The sequence below is a fragment of the Poecile atricapillus genome, chromosome 19, assembly GCF_030490865.1.
Source record: "Poecile atricapillus isolate bPoeAtr1 chromosome 19, bPoeAtr1.hap1, whole genome shotgun sequence".
In the NCBI taxonomy this organism is placed as follows: Eukaryota; Metazoa; Chordata; class Aves; order Passeriformes; family Paridae; genus Poecile; species Poecile atricapillus.
Window position 1 is genome coordinate 137437 of NC_081267.1, and position 19810 is coordinate 157246.

Here is a 19810-nt window from a genome sequence, read left to right on the forward strand (position 1 = left end):
AAAACACAAACGGGGTCAGGGAACCCCAAAAAATGACCAGAGGGAGTCCCAAAAACCTCCAAAACAACAGGAAAAACCCCCAGAACGATGGGAAAGGTCCCAAAAATGAGAATCCCCGCCAAAAATAAAAGTGAATCCAAAAAAATTACAAGAATGTCCCTAAAAGTGAGGGAATTCACACAGAAAATCTGAGGATTTCCTCAAAAAATTGAGGAATTTGCCCCAAAAAAAGAGAGCAATCTCAGAAGTGCTGAGAGGCACCCAAAAAAAATTAAAATTAAAAATTAAAATTAAAAAATCAAAATCAAAAAATCAAAATTAAATCAAAAAAATTAAAATCAAATTAAAAAATTAAAATTAAAAAAATTAAATTAACGTTAGAAATTAAATCAAAAACCTGTGGGAACGTGGTAAAAAATGATGGGAATGCATTAAAATATTGTGGGGAAACATCAAAAAATGAGAATGCGTTAAAAAGCTTTAGGAATGTTTTATAAAATGATACAGAATGTGTTATAAAATTATAGAAACGTTATAAATATCATATAAATACTAAAAACTCATATAAAACCTGTGAGGGTCTCAAAAACCCGGGAAAGGCCGGGAATATTTTGGGAATTCTCTCAAAATCACAAAAAAACCCCCAAAATATTTGGGAAAAGCCCCAAAATCTCTGGAAAAGCCCCAAAATCTCTGGGAATGCCCCAAAATCTCTGGGAGAAGCCCCAAAAGTGCTTGGATCCTGCCAGGGGGTTTGGGATTCCTCAGGAATTTTGGGATTCCCCTGGGATTTTGGGATTCCTCAGGGATTTCTCTCGGATTTTGGGATTCCTCAGGGATTTGGGATTTCTCAGGGATTTTGGGATTTCTCAGGGATTTTGGGATTCCCCTGGGATTTTGGGATTTCTCAGGAATTTTGGGATTCCTCTGGGATTTTGGGATTTCTCAGGGATTTTGGGATTTCTCTCAAGGATTTTGGCATTTCTCAGGGATTTGGGATTCCTCAGGGATGATTTGGGGACCCCCAGGAATGATGATTTTGGGATTCCTCAGGGATTTTGGGATTTCTCAGGGATTTTGGGATTCCCCTGGGATTTTGGGATTCCCCTGGGATTTTGGGATTCCCCTGGGATTTTGGGATTTCTCTCAAGGACTTTGGGATTCCTCAGGGGTGGTTTGGGGACCCCCACCTGCAGCGCGGTGGATTTGGCGTAGACGATCTCCTCATCCACCCCCACGGCCACAGCGATGGCGTCGACGCCCCCGAGCTCATCCTCCCCTTTCTGGGGGGGGGAAACGGGGTCAGGACCCCCCCAAATCCCAAAATACACCCTGAGACCCCCAAATCCACCCCAAAATTCACCCTGGAACCCCCAAATCCTCCAAATCCACCCCAAAATCATCCAAATGCACCCCAAAATACACCCTGAGCCCCCCAAATCCACCCCAAAATCCCAAAATTAACCCTGGAACTCCCAAATTCACCCCCAAATCCCCTCAAATCCACCCCAAAACCCCCAAATAAACCCCAAAATCCCCCAAATCTACCCCAAAATCCCCCAAATCCACCCCAAAACCCCCTCAAACCAGCCTCGAACTCCCGCCAATACCCGAACAGGGCCCGAACCCCCGAACCGGACCCGAACCCCCCCGAGCCGGACCCGAACCCCCCCGAACCGGACCCGAACCCCCCGAGCCGGACCCGAACCCCCCCGAACCGGACCCGAACCCCCCGAGCCGGACCCGAACCCCCCGAACCGGACCCGAACCCCCCCGAGCCGGTCCCGAACACCCGAGCCGGGCCCGAACCCCCCGAACCGGACCCGAACCCCCCCGAGCCGGACCCGAACCCCCCGAGCCGGACCCGAACACCCGAACCGGACCCGAACCCCCGAACCCGGCCCCAATCCCGGTTCCAAACCCAACCCGGGGGTTCCCGAACCGGACCCGGAGCTCACCCCCCCCCCTCCTCCCTCAGGGCCCCCCCTCAGCCGCCCCTCCCCCACCTGCCAGCTGGCGTAGAGCCGCCGCAGCCGCCGCGAGAAGGCCTCGCGGTCCAGGCTGAGCGCCATGAGGGGCCCCCGCCGCGCCCCGCGGCCCCCGGCACCCCCGGGCTCCTCCGGGATCCCCCCCCGGGACCCCCCCCCGGGAGCCCCCGAGCCGCCGCCGCCGCCGCCGCCGCCGCCTCCCGCGCCGCGGCGTCCCCCCGGAAGTGAGGCCTGAGGGGAACTTCCGCTTCCGGGGCAGCGGGGGAAGGCGGGAAGGGGGCCGGGCTGAGGGGGGCGCGCGCCGCGTCACGGGAGGGGCGCGGGAAGGGGGGAGGGGAGGAACCGGGGAACGGCGGGGCGGGGGGGGGGAGGGAAAACGGGAAATACCGGCGGAGGAAGCGGCGCCTTCCTCACGTGACCGGGGAGAGGCGGGAAAACGGGAACCGAACCGGGGGGGGGGGGGGGGGGGACGGCGGTCACGTGACGCGGGGACGGAGGAAAAGGGAGAGGCCGGGCCCCGTTCGCCCGCGTCACGTGACCAGAGCGGGAGGCGGGAAACGGCAGCGGAAAAGGGTCGGCGTCACGTGACGGGCAGGGGCGGGAAAACCGTGAGGGGGCGGGATCACGTGACGCGGAGAGGCGGGAAGATCGTGAGGGGCGGGGAAACCGTGAGGGGGCGGGATCACGTGACTGAGAGAGGCGGGAAGATCGTGAGGGGCGGGGAAACCGTGAGGGGGCGGGGTCACGTGACACGGAGAGGCGGGAAGATCGTGAGGGGGCGGGGTCACGTGACGGAGAGAGGCGGGAAGATCGTGAGGGGCGGGGAAACCGTGAGGGGGCGGGGTCACGTGACACGGAGAGGCGGGAAGATCGTGAGGGGCGGGGAAACCGTGAGGGGGCGGGGTCACGTGACGGAGAGAGGCGGGAAATCGTGAGGGGGAGAGATCACGTGACTCGGAGAGAGGTGGGTGCTCTACTTTAAGGCAAATTTAGGAGGAAAACTCCAAACGGGGATTTGATTTCCCCTGGGAAATGCCCCCTCCCCAGCAACCGGTCCGGGAAAGGAAAACAATTCCTTGGCGAGAAGCGGAAAAAGCTGTTTATTTAAGAGAAATCGAGTAATATTAAATGATAAAACCTCTCGCTGTTCGATGGTGTTATAGATACGTTTTATATTGCTGGCTTTTTGCAAATATTAAAGTGAATGTTGTGTGTATAAGAATGAGAATTTTTGTGGTATTAATATCGTTTTCTTTATTTCTGTTATTGATGAAACTGAGAAATAGTGGTATAATACATACATGTTAGGCTATGGTGTAGTATTAAAATAAAAATTGCTTTTATTTGTATAACCCAAAGACTGAAAAAAAAAAAAAATAGCTGGAGAACTCCTGCATTTGTAAACTCTCTTATCCAGATGAGGACAGCAGTGACCAGAACTCTGGGGGGGAGGAATTTATTACATTTCTGGTATCAGTGAATGTAAATCTCGATGGCACCGAGAAGATTGATCTATTGGGAAGGGGGCAAGAGAAAACTAAACAGAAGAACACCAAAGATCCTAAGAAGAATGTATGAACATGTATGAGAATTTATGGATATGTAGTAGGATTCTGTTTTTAAGGGACAATCCTTTGTCAGTAGGTGTGCTCTCTTGGCTGAATGCAGAGACACCCGGCCATATCTGTATACTTTATTCTTTTCTCCTAATTATCTTTTTTATTAAACTTTTAAATTCTATAAAAATTATGTGAACCTCGTTTTTCACAAGCGGGATGTGTGGGAGTGATGTTTTTCCTTAACACAAACTGGGGCTTCTTCTTCCCCCCTTTTTCCTCTCAGAGCCAGTTTTAAAAGGTGCAGAATTTAATATAAAACATAAACCAGACGATCTGGGGATACCAGAATCATAAACTCACCCCGGGACAGCGGGAAAGCCGTGAGGGGAGGGATCACGTGATGGAGAGAGGCGGGAAATCGTGAGGGGAGGGATCACGTGACACGGAGAGGCGGGAAAACGTGAGGGGAGGGATCACGTGACACGGAGAGGCGGGAAAACGTGAGGGGAGGGATCACGTGACACGGAGAGGCGGGAAATCGTGAGGGGAGGGATCACGTGACACGGAGGGAGGCGGGAAATCGTGAGGGGAGGGGTCACGTGACACGGAGAGGCGGGAAAATCGTGAGGGGAGGGGTCACGTGACACGGAGAGGCGGGAAAATCGTGAGGGGAGGGATCACGTGACACGGAGAGGCGGGAAATCGTGAGGGGAGGGATCACGTGACACGGAGAGGCGGGAAATCGTGAGGGGAGGGATCACGTGACACACAGAGGCGGGAAATCGTGAGGGGAGCTGGCCGAGCGCCGCCCGGCGGTGAGTGAAGGGAATGCGGGGATCGTTAATTACTGCGGGTGGTTCGTTAGCAGAAGAGTTCATTAGCACGGGAGGTAAACGAGGAGCGCAATTAACGCTTAATGAGGGGACAAATCACTCACAGCCTCAGTTTCCAAACCTTTTTATTAAAAAAAAAAACCCCACCAGGCCCCACACCCGTCCCACCAGCCCTGCCCACACTGACCCCGCCCCGCTCGGCCCCGCCCCGCTCAGCCCCGCCCCCGCCCCGCCCCCTATGACACAGAGACATTTTACATATTTATATAAATATGGGGAGGGGGCGTGGCCCCGGCAGGAAAAGGGGCGGGGCTTAATCCGAGTCGGAAGTGGGCGGCAGCATGGGGTCGGCCAGCAGGGGGCAGCACCCACTTCCGGCTTCCGCTTCCTCTTCCGCTTCGGGCCGGAAGTGCGGGGGCGGGGCCAAGGACGGCGAGGCCACACCCCCCGCGCCGCTGGCCCCGCCCCCCATCAGCGCCACCATCTTGGAAAGGTCCAAACCTGAGGGGGGGGAGGGGAGGAACTGGGGAGAGGAAGAGGAATAATTAATGAGGGGGGGCGGGGCTTGAATGGGCAGGGCCGAGTCAAGCCAGGCCCTCGCTTTAAAAAAAGGAAACTTAAAAAACTTAAAACAGCCCCAAACTCATCGAGAAAACCCCGAATTTCGGGGCCGGGGAGGAGTGGGAGGGGCCGGGACCCCTGGTTTCAGTCTGGCCCCTCCCCCAGCCCCACCCGAGGGGATTTTTGGGAATTTCGGGCGTTTTCCAGGTACCTTTTTCCGGTGCCACTTTTCCCGCCGCTGCTCCACGAACTGGGGGGGGGCGAAAAGAGGGTTTGGGGTGAATCCCGGCGGGTTTGGGGCGGGCCCCGCGGCTTTGGGGCCAATTCCGGGGCTTTCGGGGCTCACCGGGAGCAGCCGGGGCTCGGCGAACTCGGGGCCGTCGCCGCGGGGCGGGGGAGGGGCGGCCACCACGCCCTCGGGGTCCCCCCGGGGGTCCCGGAGCCCCTCGAGGCAGCGCAGCTCCAGCTTGGGGAGAAAAAGGCAGATTTTGGGAAAATAAACCAAAAAAACCACCAAAAATCGGGGGGAAAAAAATCATCCAGAATTGCAAAAAAATATTTAGAAATGGGGGGAAAAAATCCATCAAAAATTGGGGAAAACCCAGCAAAAACAGAGGAAAAAATAATCAAAAACAGGGTTAAAAAAACACCAAAAATTGGAGGAAAAAAAAAATCATCCAAAATTGCAAAAAAAGTTTAAAAGGGGGGGGGGAAATCCATCAAAAATCGGGGAAAACCCAGCAAAAATGGATAAAAAAAATTATTGAAAACAGGGTTAAAATACCCACAAAAAACTGGGGGAAAAAATAATCAAAAACAAGGAAAAAAGCACCAAAATTTGGAGAAAAACCCGTCAAAAATCGGGTGAAAAAAGCACCGAAAATTGAGAAAAAAGAGCATCAAATCTTGGGGAAAAAAGTCCCCAAACTGGGGCAAAACCCCACCCGGATTCGGGATGAAAATGGGGGCACCCCAAAATTCTGAGGGGTTTTGACGCTCCCCAAAAATCCCCACCTCCAAAATCCGATGGGAAACCCCCAAATTTGAGCACAAAACCTCCAAAAAAACCCCAAAACCCGACACGAAACGCCCAAATTTGGGCACAAAACCCCAAAATCCCACGGGAACCCCAATTTTTGCTGTTTTCCCCCAAATCCTGGGGGTGGAATTTTAACAGAGCGGGACCCGAACCTCCTGAAAGCCCCAAATTCGGGGTTTTGGCCCCAAAACGCCCTGAGGTGCCCCAATTTTGGGGTTTTGGCCCCCAAGTTCTGGATTTTGCCCCCAAAATTCCGGATTTTGGCCCCAAACTGCCCCAATTTTGGGGTTTTGGTCCCCAAATTCCGTGTTTTGGCCCCAAACCACCATGAATTTGCCCAATTCTGGGTTTTTTTGCCCCAAACTCACCTCCACCAGCTTCTTGCTGTTCTTTTTGGGGGGTGGCCCCCGCGCGGCCCCGTTGGGCCCCAGGCGATGTTTCTGGAAGGTCAATTTGAGCCCCTCCTCCTGCGGGAAACGCCCCAAAAACGGGGACAAATCGGGGGAATTTGGGAAAAATCCCCAGGGTTCAACGGGGGCGGGGATTGGGGAGGGGTTTGAGGTTTGGGGTGACTTTGGGGAGGGTTTTGGGGTGATTTAGGAAAGGTTTGGTTTTTGGGATGATTTAAGAAGATTTTGGGAGGGTTTTGGGGTGATTTAGGAAGACTTTGGGAGGGTTTTGGGTGGATTTGGGAAAGGTTTGGTTTTGAAAAGATTTGGGTAAGATTTTGGAAGGGTTTTGGGGTGATTTAAGAAGATTTTGAGACACTGAGGATTTTGAGAGAGCTTTGGGGAAGATTTTGGGAGATTTGGGGACAATTTTGGGATGGATTTGGGAGAATTTTGGGGAGGATTTGGGAGGGTTTTTGGGGTGATTTTGGGGTGATTAAGGAGGGTTTGGGGAGGATTTTTGGGGTGATTTTGGGATTGTTTTGGGGTGATTTAAGAAGACTTTGAGATGGTTTTTGGGGTGATTTTGGGGTGATTAAGGAGGATTTTGGGATGGTTTTGGGGTGATTTTGGGGTGATTAAGGAGGGGTTTGGGAGGGTTTTTGGGGTGATTTTGGGGTGATTAAGGAGAGTTTGGGGAGGGTTTTTGGGGTGATTTTGGGGCACTCACGTCTTTGATCTGCACCGTGAACTCCTTGTCCTGGTGGCGCCCGCGGGGGGGGGAGGGGAAGGGGGGTGGGGCCTGCGGGGGGGGCGGGGGAGGGGCGGGCTCCGGGAGCCCCCCCGGGACCCCCCCGAAATCCTGCGGGGGGGGCAGCCCCTCCCCCGCCGTCAGCACCGCCCGGCAGATCAGGTCCAGCCTCCGGATCAGAGCCCGGTCCTGGGGGAGCGCCGGGGTCGGGAAAACGCCGGGACACCCCAATTCCCAAATATCCCAAATCACAGAATCCCCAAATCCCCAAATTCTGAATCCCCAAATCCCAGAATCCAGAAATCCCCAATTCCCAAATACCAAAATCCCCGAAATTCCCAAATCCCCCAATTCCCAAATCCCAGAATCCCCCAAATTCCCAAATCCTGAATCTCCAAATCCCCCAATTCTAAAATCCCCAAAATTCCCAAATCCCCAAATCCAAAAATCCCCAAATTCCAAATCCCCGAATCCCAAATCCCAAAATCCCAAATCCCAAACTCCAAATCCCCCTAAACCCCCCCAAATCCCCTTTCCCTTTACCTTGGGCCAGCAGAGCAGATTTTGGGGTCCCCCCGCCGGCGCGGGGTGGGGGAGGGGCGGTTTGGGGGAGCCGCCCTCGCCCGAGGGGGGAGGGGAATCCTCATCGTCCTCCCCCTCCCCCTCCTCCTCTTCGTCCTCTTCCTCCTCCTCATCCTCGTCCTCATCCTCGGCCTCCAGCGGCTCCGGGCCTGGATAGGGAGAGCCCCGAAATGCTGAGAATTCACCCCAAAATACACTCCAAAATCCCCCCAAAAATTCACCCCAAAATCCCCCAAAAATCCACCCCGAAACACTGCGAATTCACCCCAAAAATCCCCCCAAAACACCCCAAAATCCCCCCAAAAATTCACCCCAAACAGCCCCAAAAATCCTCCCCAAAAATCCTCCCCAAAATCCTCCCCAAAACGCTGAGAATTCACCCCAAAAATACACCCCAAAAACACCCCAAAATCCCCCTAAAAATCCCACTTTTCCACCCCCCAAACCCCCCAATTTTTTCCCCAAAACCCCCGTATTTTACCCCAAACTCCCATTTTATCCCCCAGAACCCCCATCTTTCTCCCCAAGCCCCCCCATTTTCCCCAAAATCCCCGTTTTTTCCCCCAAACCCCCCCAGTATTTCCTCACCCCCCGTGTCCGGTTGTTGCTCCTCCTCCATCTCCCCTCTCTCGCTGTCGTTGTTGTCCCGGACGAGCCCCCCGGTGTTGTTGTTGTTGCTGTCCCGGACGAGCCCCCCATTGTTGTTGTTGTTGTCCCCGGTGTTGTCCCCGGTGTCGTCGTTGCTGTCCCCGGCGGTGACGTCACCGCGGCGCCGGCGGTGCCGTACGGCGGCGCGCAGCAGCGCCCCCCGCAGGCCGTGGCGCGCGGCCGCCCGCAGCAGCTCGGCGTCGTGCGCCCCCGGCAGCCACCAGGGCGGCAGCAGCGAGCCGGGGGGCGGCAACCGCGCCAGCAGCGCCGGCAGCGCCGGGTGCGGCAAAACGCGCTCGCGGAGACACCGGAGCAGAGCCAGACGGCGCAGACAGCGCAGAGCCAGAGCCGGGGGCACCGGGAGAGGAGGAGGAGACAGTGGGGGCGGCACTGTGAGAGAGAAATTGGGGTAAAAACAGGTGAATTTGGGCAATTTGGGTGCGGCAAAACGCGCTCGCGGAGACACCGGAGCAGAGCCAGACGGCGCAGGCAGCGCAGGGCCAGGGCTGGAGGGACCGGGAGAGGAGGAGGGGACAGCGGGGGTGGCACTGGAACAGAGAAATTGGGGTAAAAATGGTGAATTTGGGCAATTTGGGTTATAAATGGGTAATTCGGGTGCGGCAAAACGCGCTCGCGGAGACACCGGAGCAGCGCCAGACGGCGCAGGCAGCGCAGAGCCAGCGCTGGAGGGATAGGTAACGGTGGAGGGGACAGTGGGGGTGGCACTGTGAGAGAGAAAACGGGGTAAAAACAGGTGAATTTGGGTAATTTGGGTTCAGCAGCGCCGGCAGCGCCGGGTGCGGCAAAACGCGCTCCCGGAGACACCGGAGCAGAGCCAGACGGCGCAGGCAGCGCAGAGCCAGGGCTGGGGGCACCGGGAGAGGAGGAGGAGACAGTGGGGGCGGCACTGTGAGAGAGAAATTGGGGTAAAACCAGATAAAAATGGGAAAATATGGGAAAAAAACATGAAAAAACGGGGTAAAAATGGGTAAATTTCGGTTAAAAATGGGTGAATTTGGGTTATAGATGGGTGAATTTGGGTTATAAATGGGTGAATCTGAGTTTAGGTTTGGGGTGGTTTGGGATGGAGATTTGGGGTCGGGTTTGGGATGGTTTCAGGATGATTTTGGGGAGATTTTGGGATATTTTGGGGTGTTTTTGGGATATTTTGGGATGTTTTGGATCCGTTACCATCGCTGGGAGCCGGCGGCAGGCAGCACACCTGCCGGCACATGGCCACGGTTTGGGATGGAGATTTGGGGTCGGGTTTGGGATGGTTTCAGGATGGTTTTGGGGTGTTTTTGGGATATTCTGGGGTGTTTTTGGGATATTTTGGGGTGATTTTGGTCAGTTTTGGGTCAGTTACCGTCGCCGGGAGCCGGCGGCAGGCGGCACACCTGCCGGCACATGGCCACGGTTTGGGATGGAGGTTTCAGGATGATTTCAGGATGGTTTTGGGGTGGTTTTGGGGTGTTTTTGGGATATTTTGGGGTGATTTTGGGATATTTTGGGGTGATTTTGGGATATTTTGGGATGTTTTGGGTCAGTTACCGTCGCCGGGCGCCGGCGGCAGGCGGCACAGCTGCTGGCACATGGCCACGGTTTGGGATGGGTTTGGGATGGAGATTTGGGGTCGGGTTTGGGATGGTTTCAGGGTGATTTTGGGGTGATTTTGGTCAGTTTTGGGTCAGTTACCATCGCCGGGAGCCGGCGGCAGGCGGCACACCTGCCGGCACATGGCCACGAAGCCGTGGTAGAAGCGCGTCAGGTCCTCGTCCGAGCGCCGCTCCAGGTTGGCCAAGGCCCGGAACCTTCCCCAGCGGAACCGGCCCGAGCCCGGCTCCAGCTCCACCCCGAAGGTGGAGGCCACGCGCAGGAAATCGGCCTGTTCCCGCCGGGTCCAGCTGGAAACGGGGAAAAATGGGAAAAAACGGTGAAAAACGGTGAAAAAATGGTGAAAAACGGTGAAAAACGGTGAAAAAATGGTGAAAAACGGTGAAAAAACACCCAAAATAACCTAAAATAACCCAAAATAACCCAAACCACCCCAAAATAACCCAAAACACCCCAAAAATGGGACAATGTGAGCAGGAAATCAGCCTGTTCCCGCCGGGTCCAGCTGGAAAACGGGGAAAAACGGGAAAAAACGGGAAAAAACGGGAAAAAACAGTGAAAAAAACACCCAAAATAACCTAAAATAACCCAAAATAACCCAAAACACCCCAAAACCACCCAAAAATGTGAGAATATGAGCAGGAAATCAGCCTGTTCCCGCCGGGTCCAGCTGGAAACGGGGAAAAACGGGAAAAAACGGTGAAAAAATGGTGAAAAAACGGTGAAAAAATGGTGAAAAATGGTGAAAAAACACCCAAAATAACCTAAAATAACCCAAAATAACCCAAAACACCCCAAAAATGGGACAATGTGAGCAGGAAATCGGCCTGTTCCCGCCGGGTCCAGCTGGAATGGGGCAAAAACAGGAAAAAACGGTGAAAAAAACCACAAAAATGGTGAAAAATGGTAAAAAACAGTCAAAAATCAGCCAGAAACAGCCAAAAAAGCCCAAAAGAGCCCAAAAAAGCGCAGCCAAGCGCAGAAATCCCTCCTGATCCTGCTGGAAATGGGGGAAAAACAGAGAAAGTGAAGAAAAAAGGGAAAAAACCCCAAAAACGGCAAAAATTCCCCCAAAAGCGCCGTAGGAAAGGTCCTGGAAGGGTAAAAATTGAGTTCTGATGGACCCAGAACCGTGGGAAATGAGAGATTTGGGGTGATTCCACCCCAAAACCCAAATTCTGGTGTTTCCCACCCCTAAAAACTCCAATTCTGGGTCCTGAACCCCAAACCCACCTTGGGAAGGTCCTGGAAGGGTAAAAATTGAGTTTTGATGGACCCAACACCATGGGAAATGAGAGATTAAGGATGATTCCACCCAAAACCCCAAACTCTGGTATTTCTGAGCCCAAAAATCGCCGATTTTGGGTCCTGAACCCCAAACCCACCTTGGGAAGGTCCTGGAAGGGTAAAAAAACCCCAAACCCCCCCCAAACCCCCAAACCCCGACCTCCCACCCCCCAAAAATCCCCCCGGGGGGGTTTCCGGGGCGGCCGAAGCTGAATTTGGGGGTCCCGGCCCCGCCCGACGCCCCCCAGACCCCGAAATGCCCCCCCGGGGGTCGCTCACCGCTGCTGCTTGTCGCGGCGCGGGCGCCGGCGCTCGCCGGGGGGGTCCCGGTGCCGCTCCCGCTCCCGGTCCCGGGGGGGCTCCGGGGGGGGGTCCCGGCCCCTCTGAGCCGCCCCCATCAGGCGCCGGAAGCGCGCGGTCAGCGCCGACGCCGCCGGCCACGAGCCCGGGGGAGCCGGGGGGGCTGGGGGGGACAGAGAGGGGATGTGGGGTCACTTTGGGGTCACTTTGGGGTCACTTTGGGGTCAGTTCGGGGGATTTGGGGTCACTTTGGGGTCAGTTCGGGGGATTTGGGGTCACTTTGGGGGATGTGGGGTCACTTTGGGGTCACTTTGGGGTCACTTTGGGGGATTTGGGGTCACTTTGGGGTCACTTTGGGGGATTTGGGGTCACTTTGGGGGATTTGGGGTCACTTTGGGGTCACTTTGGGGGACTTGGGGTCACTCTGGGGTCACTTTGGGGGATTTGGGGTCACTTTGGGGTCAGTTCGGGGGATTTGGGGTCACTTTGGGGGATTTGGGGTCACTTTGGGGTCACTTTGGGGTCACTTTGGGGGATGTGGGGTCACTTTGGGGTCATTTTGGGGGATTTGGGGTCAGTTTGGGGGGGCTGGGGGGGACAGAGAGGGGATTTGGGGTTACTTTGGGGTCAGTTCGGGGGATTTGGGGGATTTGGGGTCACTTTGGGGTCACTTTGGGGGATGTGGGGTCACTTTGGGGTCACTTTGGGGGATTTGGGGTCACTTTGGGATCAGTTCGGGGGATTTGGGGTCACTTTGGGGTCACTTTGGGGGATTTGGGGTCACTTTGGGATCAGTTCGGGGGATTTGGGGTCACTTTGGGGTCACTTTGGGGGATTTGGGGAGATTTTGGGGGGGTTTTGGGGGGATTTTGGGGTTTTTTAGGCCCCCCCCGCCGTTACCTTCGTCGCCGTCCACCACCGAGATCTCCTCGTCCAGCGCGGCCAGGGGGTCACTCTGGGGGGGTCACGGGGTCACCAAAGCCCCCCCGGACCCCCCCAAACCTCGGGGGAGACGGGCAGGGGGGTTTGGGGAGAAAAAAACGGGATTTTGGGGAAAAAAATGGGATTTTGGGGAGTAAAAATAGGATTTGGGGAAAAAATGGGGATTTTGGGAAAAACAAATGAGATTTTGGGGAGGAAAGAAAAGGTTTGGGGGAGAAAAAATGAGATTTAGGGAGAAAAATGGGCATTTTTGGGAAAAAAACAGGATTTTGGGGAAAAAAATTGGGATTTTGGGGAAAAAAATGGGATTTTGGGGTGAAAAATGTGGATTTTGGGGAGAAAACCGGGGATTTTGGGGAGAAAACCAGGGATTTTGGGGGATTTTCCCCGTTTTTACCTCCTCGCCGCCCCCCTGCAGGGGTTTGTACTCGGGGTCCTCGGGGTCTCTGTCGAAATCCGCCCTGGGGAGAGCCCAAAACTCCCTGAATTCACCCCAAAACCCCCCGGGAGCCCAAATCCCGGGAATTGACCCAAAATCCCGGGAATTGACCCAAAATCCCGGGAATTTGCCCCAAAATCCCGGGAATTGACCCAAAATCCCAGGAATTGGACCCAAAATCCCAGGAATTGACCCAAAATCGTGGGAATTTGCCCCAAAAGCGCCTCAGCCCAGAGCTGAACTCAGCCCGGCCCCGGGGCCGGTCGGTATTAGCATGGCTGGGTCATCAGCGGCGCCAGATTTGGGGAGAAAAACCCGGATTTTGGGAAAAAAACCCGGATTTGAGAAGAAAAACCCTGGATTCGGGGAGAAAAACCCTGGATTTGGGGAAAAAAACCCGGATTTGGGGAGTTTGGGGTGCCCGGAACTGCCCCAAACATGGAATTCATCAAACAGCCCGAAACCAGCCCAAAAATCCCCAAATTCCCCATAAAACCCCCTGAAATCCACCCAAAACCTCCTCAAATCCACACAAACTCCCCCAAATCCTCTCAAATCCCCCCAAAATCTGCCAAATCTTCCCAATTTACCCAAAATCCCCCCAAATCCTCCCAAAACCCCCCTAAAAACCCCAAATCCCCTCAAATCCCCCTAAAAATCCCCCAAATCCCCTCAAAATCCCCCCAAAAAGCCCCCAAATTCCCAAATCTTTTCAAATCCACCCAAAACCCCCCAAAATCCCCCTAAAAACCCCAAATCCCCTCAGATCCCCCTAAAAATCCCCCAAAATCCCCCAAATTCCCCCCAATCCCCTCTCGGGGTCCCCTCTCACCCCTCGGGCCCCTCCAGGCGCTGCTCGGCCGCCAGAGCCGCGGTGTCGGGACCCCCGGCCTTGGCCAGGAAACAGAGAGCGGGGTCTGCGCGCATGCTGTGATACCTGCCGTACCCTAAAACCCCCAAATTCACCCCAAAACGGGGATGGTCAGCCAAAAACAGCAAAAAACAGCAAAAAACCCGAAGAAAATAACCCAGATTACACCCAAAATACACCCAAAATACACCCAAAATACACTGAAACAGCCCCAAAACAGCCCCACAACCTGGGGCGGGGTCTGTGCCCATGCTGTGGTACCTGCCGTACCCTAAAACCCCCGAATTCACCCCAAAACGGGGATGGTCGGTGAAAAAAAGCAAAAAACGGCAAAAAACGGCAAAAAAATAACCCAAAATACACCAAAATAACTCAAAATAACCCAAAATACACCCATAACCTGGGGCGGGGTCTGTGCCCATGCTGTGGTACCTGCCGTACCCTAAAACCCCCAAATTCACCCCAAAACGGGGCTGGTGAGCCAAAAACAGCAAAAAACAACAAAAAACCCAGAGAAAATAACCCAGAATACACCCAAAATAACCCAAAATAACCCAAAATGCACCCGAAATACACCCACAACCTGGGGCAGGGTCTGTGCCCACGCTGTGGTATCTGCCGTACCCTAAAACCCCCAAATTCACCCCAAAACGGGGCTGGTCAGTGAAAAACAGCAAAAAACAGCAAAAAACGGCAAAAAAATAACCCAAAATACCCCAAAATACACCCAAAATACGCTGAAACAACCCCAAAACAGCCCCACAACCTGGGGCGGGGTCTGTCCCCGTGGAGTGGGAACTGCTGCACCCAAAAAACCCCAAATCCACCCCAAAACGACAAGAAACAGCAAAAAACAGCAAAAAAGGGAAAAAAAAGGCAAAAAACGGCAAAAAAAGGCAAAAACCAGCAAAACCCCCAAAAAAACAACCTAAAACTCATTTAAACACACGGAAACGACCCCAAAAGGACCCCAAAACAACCCAAAATGACCCAAAACGACCGGAAATGACCCAAAACCCCCCGGAATGAGCCAGAATGACCCAAAATGACCCAAAACCCCCCGGAATGACCCAAAATGACCCAAAACCCCCCAGAATGAGCCGTTACCGTGCTTGAAGACCCCGAGCAGCAGAGATTTGTCGGCCTCGGGGTCCCACCAGGCCGAGGGCACCTCCAGCTGCTCCAGCAGCGGGAACCAGATGTGGACATCGCTGGGGGGGAGAAAACGGGGTGGGGGACCCCGAAATCGGGGTCAGGGACACCGAAATTGGGGTCAGGGACACCAAAAATGGGATTGGGGACACCGAAAATGGGGTGGGGGACATCGAAATTGGGGTCAGGGACACTGAAAATGGGGTCAGGGACACCAAAAATGGGATTGGGGACCCAAAAAATGGGGTCAGGGACCCAAAAAAGGGGGTTAGGGACACCAAAAATGGGGTCAGGAACCCAAAAAATGGGGTCAGGGACACTGAAAATGGGATTGGGACATCAAAATTGGGGTCAGGGACCCAAAATTTGGGTCAGGGACACCAAAAATTGGCTCAGGGACACAGAAATTTGGGTCAGGGACGCAAAAATGGGATTGGGGACCCCAAAATCAGGGTTATGGACCCAAAAAACGGGGTTGGGGACCCCGAAATCGGGTTCAGGAACCCAAAAAATGGGATTTGGGACCCAAAAATGGGGTCAGGGACCCAGAATTGGGGTTAGGGAGCCAAAAATGGGATTGGGGACCCCAAAATCGGGGTCAGGGACACCAAAGTTACCCATAAAATCCCTCAAACCACCCCAAAAAGGGTCTGGAGACCCAAAAATCCCCCCCAAAACCCAAAAATCCCCCCCAAAACCCAAAAATCCCCCCCAAACCCCCCCAAAACCCCAAAATCCCCCCAAAACCCAAAAATCCCCCCCAAACCACCCCAAAAAGGATCTGAAAACCCCAAAATCCCCCAAATTTTCCCAAAAAATCCCTTAACCCCCCAAAAAAAGGTCTGGAAACCCCTAAAACTCCTCTGGAGACCCCAAAATGCCCCAAAATCCCCGAAATGCCCCAAAATGCCCCAAAATGCCCCAATCTGGGGCTGACCTGGCGCTGGCCCCGGCCAGAACCTTCTCGGCCTCGTCCCCGATGACCTCGTGGCGCAGGAAATGCAGAGTCCTCACCCGCAGCAGGATCCTGCAGGGCGAAAAACGGTGAAATTCACCCCAAAAACCCCAAAACTGAGCCCAGAAACGGAGAGAACGCCCCGAAAAACCCCAAAAACCCCAAAACTGAGACCAGAAATGGAGAGAACGCCCCGAAAAACCCCAAAAACCACAAAACTGAACCCAAAACCAGCAAAACTGACCCAAAAACCACAAAACTCACCCCAAAAATGGAGAGAATGCCCCAAAAGACCCCAAAAACGGCAAAACTCACCCCAAAAACAGCAAAACTGACCCAAAAACCCCAAAACTGAGCCCAGAAACGGAGAGAACGCCCCGAAAAACCCCAAAAACCACAAAACCGACCCCAAAAATTGAGAGAATGCCCCAAAAACCACAAAACTCACCCCAAAACCAGCAAAACTGACCCCAAAAATGGAGAGAACGCCCCGAAAAACCCCAAAAACCACAAAACCGACCCCAAAAATTGAGAGAATGCCCCAAAAACCACAAAACTCACCCCAAAAACAGCAAAACTGACCCAAAACCCACAAAATTCACCCCAAAAACCCCAAAACTGAGCCCAAAAATGGAGAGAACGCCCCGAAAAGCCCCAAAAACCACAAAACTCACCCCAAAAATGGCTGGGAATAACAAAAATGACCCAAAAAACGGAGAAATCGCCCCAAAAAACCCCAAATTCTCCCAAATTCACCCCAAAATCACCCAAATTCCCCTCAATTCACCCCAAATTTTCCCAAATTCCCCAAAATTCACCGGAATTTTCCCAAAATCCCTGGAATTCACCCCAAAAACCCCAAAATCCCCGGAATTCACCCCAAAAACCCCAAAATCCCCAAAATTCACCCCAAAACCCCCAAAATCCCCGGAATTCACCCCAAAATCCCCAATTTTCCCAAAATCCCGGGAATTCACCCCAATTCCCCCCCTCACCTGGCGCTGTGGTGCCGCAGATGTTTCCGGAAGCTCTCGTCCGGCAGGAGCCCCTCGGGGACCCCAAAACCCCCAAAATTCACCCCAAAAACCCCAAAATCCCGGGAATTCACCCCAAAATCCCCGATTTTCCCAAAATCCCGGGAATTCACCCCAAACCCAGCCCCTCACCTGGCGCTGTGGTGCCGCAGATGTTTCCGGAAGCTCTCGTCCGGCAGGAGCCCCTCGGGCTCGTGGCGCCGCAGCCACTCCGCGGCTTCCGGAACCTTCTGGGCCTTCTTCCCCTTCCGGCCCCGCGGAGCCGACGGCGACCCTGGGGTCAGAGGTCAGGGGTCAAAGGTCAGGGGTCAAAGGGGACATCAGGGTGACCCCAGGGTGACCCGAATGACCCCAGGATGACCCCAGATAACCCCAGTGGTCACTCAGGATGACCAGGGTGACCCCAGGACACCCAGAATGACCCCACGATGACCCCAGTGGTCACTCAGGATGACCAGTGGTCACTCAGCGGTCACTCACCGCGCTCTCCGGCCAGCAGCCCGCAGGCGAAGGCCCCGTGATGACCCCAGGACACAGAGTGACCAGATGACCCCGGGATGATCAGAATGACCCCAGGATGACCCAGAATGACCAGTGGTCACTCAGTGGTCAGTCAGCGGTCACTCACCGCGCTCTCCGGCCAGCAGCCCGCAGGCGAACGCCCCGTGATGACCCCAGGACACAGAGTGACCAGGCTGACCCCAGATGACCCCAGGATGACCCAGGATGACTCAGGATGACCAGTGGTCACTCAGTGGTCACTCAGGATGACCAGCGGTCACTCACCGCGCTCTCCGGCCAGCAGCCCGCAGGCGAACGCCCAGCAGTGTATCAGGACACAGAGTGACCAGCTGACCCCAGGCTGACCCCAGATGACCCCAGGATGACCCAGGATGACTCAGGATGACCAGTGGTCACTCAGCGGTCACTCACCACGCTCTCCGGCCAGCAGCCCGCAGGCGAACGCCCCGTGATGTGTCAGGACACAGAGTGACCAGATGACCCCAGATGACCCCAGGATGATCAGAATGACCCCAGGACATTCAGAATGACCAGTGGTCACTCAGCGGTCACTCACCGCGCTCTCTGGCCAGCAGCCCGCAGGCGAACGCCCAGCAGTGTATCAGGACACAGAGTGACCAGATGACCCCAGAATGATCACAATGACCCCAGATGACCCCAGGATGACCCAGGATGATCAGAATGACCCCAGGATGACCCAGGATGACTCAGGATGACCAGTGGTCACTCAGCGGTCACTCACCGCGCTCTCCGGCCAGCAGCCCGCAGGCGAACGCCCGGGTCCCCGCGTCCCCCCGGAAGTGGCGCAGGCAGAGCAGGACGATGGCGCGGCTCAAGCGCTCGGCCTCGCGCTCGGACAGGCGGCGTGGGCAGCGCGGCTGGGCGGTCAGTTCCCTCCACCGGCCCCACCTGAGTGACCAGAGTGACCACAGTGACCACACAGTGACCACAGTGATCATAGAGTGACCACACAGTGACCACAGTGACCACACAGTGACCACAGTGACCAGAGTGACCACAGTGAGCACAGAGTGACCACAGTGACCATAGAGTGACCACAGTGACCATAGAGTGACCACAGTGAGCACAAAGCGGTCAGTGCGTGGGCAGCGTGGCTGGGCGGTCAGCTCCCTCCACCGGCCCCACCTGAGTGACCAGAGTGACCAGAGTGACCACAGTGAGCACAGAGTGACCACAGTGACCACACAGTGACCACAACAACCACAGAGCAGTCACTGAGTGGTCAATGAATGGTCAGTGACTAATGAGTGGTGTGCTCAGTGGTCAGTGGTCAGTGTGGTCAGTGGTCAGTGTGGTCAGTGTGGTCAGTGGTCAGTGGTCAGTGTGGTCAGTGGTCAGTGTGGTCAGTGTGGTCAGTGGTCAGTGGTCAGTGTGGTCAGTGGTCAGTGTGGTCAGTGTGGTCAGTGGTCAGTGGTCAGTGTGGTCAGTGGTCAGTGTGGTCAGTGTGGTCAGTGGTCAGTGGTCAGTGTGGTCAGTGTGGTCAGTGGTCAGTGGTTGCCCAATGTGGTCACTGTGGTCAATGCAGTCACTGAGCCCCAGCTGACCCCATGACCCCCGGCTGACCCCTGGCTGACCCCATGACCCCCAGCTGACCCCCGGCTGACCCCGTGACCCCCAGCTGACCCCCAGCTGACCCCGTGACCCCCAGCTGACCCCTGGCTGACCCCGTAACCCCCAGCTGACCCCCGGCTGACCCCATGACCCCCAGCTGACCCCATGACCCCCAGCTGACCCCGTGACCCCCAGCTGACCCCCAGCTGACCCCGTGACCCCCAGCTGACCCCGTGACCCCCAGCTGACCCCGTGACCCCGTGACCTCACCCGAAGACCATCAGGTGTTTCTCCACCCGGACGCACTCGCTCCTCCCGAAGGGCTGGGGCGCGGCCGGAGCGGCCGGAGCGGCCGGAGTGACCGGAGTGACCAAACCCTGCTGCTGCTGGGGGGGCTGCGGCGGCTGCTGCTGGACGTGGCCGTGGTGGCCGGAGCCGTGGTGATGTCCGTGCTGTCCGTGGTGTCCGGCGGCGGCGTGGTGGTGCCCGGCGTGGTGTCCGGCGTGGTGGTGACCGCGGCGTGGCCGCGGCCGGTCGGGCTCGTCGTCGCTGTCCAGCTCGGAGAAGTCCAGCAGGTCATCGTCCCTCAGCGTGCTGAAGTGACGCGTCTGCTTCCGGACACGCGGCGTGTCGATGACCAGCGTGTTCTGCGGACACACCGGCGGTCACTCAGCGGTCAGACGGGGGTCACGGGGTCAGCCAGGGGTCAGTGAGGTCAGTCAGGGCTCAGTGAGGGGTCACAGGGTCAGCCACGGGTCACTCAGCGGTCAGA

General features: G+C 55.4%; 2 protein-coding genes across 5 annotated transcripts in view; both read right to left on the reverse strand.

Moving 5' to 3' along the window:
• SUPT16H (SPT16 homolog, facilitates chromatin remodeling subunit) overlaps positions 1–2163 on the reverse strand; it is a 31583-nt gene extending 29420 nt beyond the window's left edge. For all 4 annotated transcript variants that reach the window (XM_058853169.1, XM_058853173.1, XM_058853172.1 and 1 more), the window contains exons 1-2: positions 2007–2163; positions 1191–1283 (exon numbers count right to left, since the gene is read on the reverse strand). In XM_058853169.1, coding sequence (XP_058709152.1) covers positions 1191–1283; positions 2007–2072 — 159 coding nt within the window. In that variant the 5' untranslated portion in view covers positions 2073–2163. The remainder of the gene's footprint in view (positions 1–1190; positions 1284–2006) is intronic.
• Positions 2164–4632: 2469 nt separating this feature from the next.
• Positions 4633–19810, reverse strand: part of CHD8 (chromodomain helicase DNA binding protein 8) — a 55040-nt gene continuing 39862 nt past the window's right edge. The window contains exons 22-39 of the mRNA XM_058853130.1: positions 19309–19685; positions 18209–18375; positions 17077–17218; positions 15893–15982; positions 14911–15014; positions 13765–13879; positions 12891–12954; positions 12452–12506; positions 11531–11714; positions 10046–10254; positions 9077–9257; positions 8291–8898; positions 7664–7851; positions 7100–7309; positions 6349–6447; positions 5288–5407; positions 5153–5191; positions 4633–4903 (exon numbers count right to left, since the gene is read on the reverse strand). Of these exons, the coding sequence (XP_058709113.1) occupies positions 4694–4903; positions 5153–5191; positions 5288–5407; positions 6349–6447; positions 7100–7309; positions 7664–7851; positions 8291–8898; positions 9077–9257; positions 10046–10254; positions 11531–11714; positions 12452–12506; positions 12891–12954; positions 13765–13879; positions 14911–15014; positions 15893–15982; positions 17077–17218; positions 18209–18375; positions 19309–19685 (3162 nt within the window). The 3' untranslated portion in view covers positions 4633–4693. The remainder of the gene's footprint in view (positions 4904–5152; positions 5192–5287; positions 5408–6348; positions 6448–7099; positions 7310–7663; positions 7852–8290; positions 8899–9076; positions 9258–10045; positions 10255–11530; positions 11715–12451; positions 12507–12890; positions 12955–13764; positions 13880–14910; positions 15015–15892; positions 15983–17076; positions 17219–18208; positions 18376–19308; positions 19686–19810) is intronic.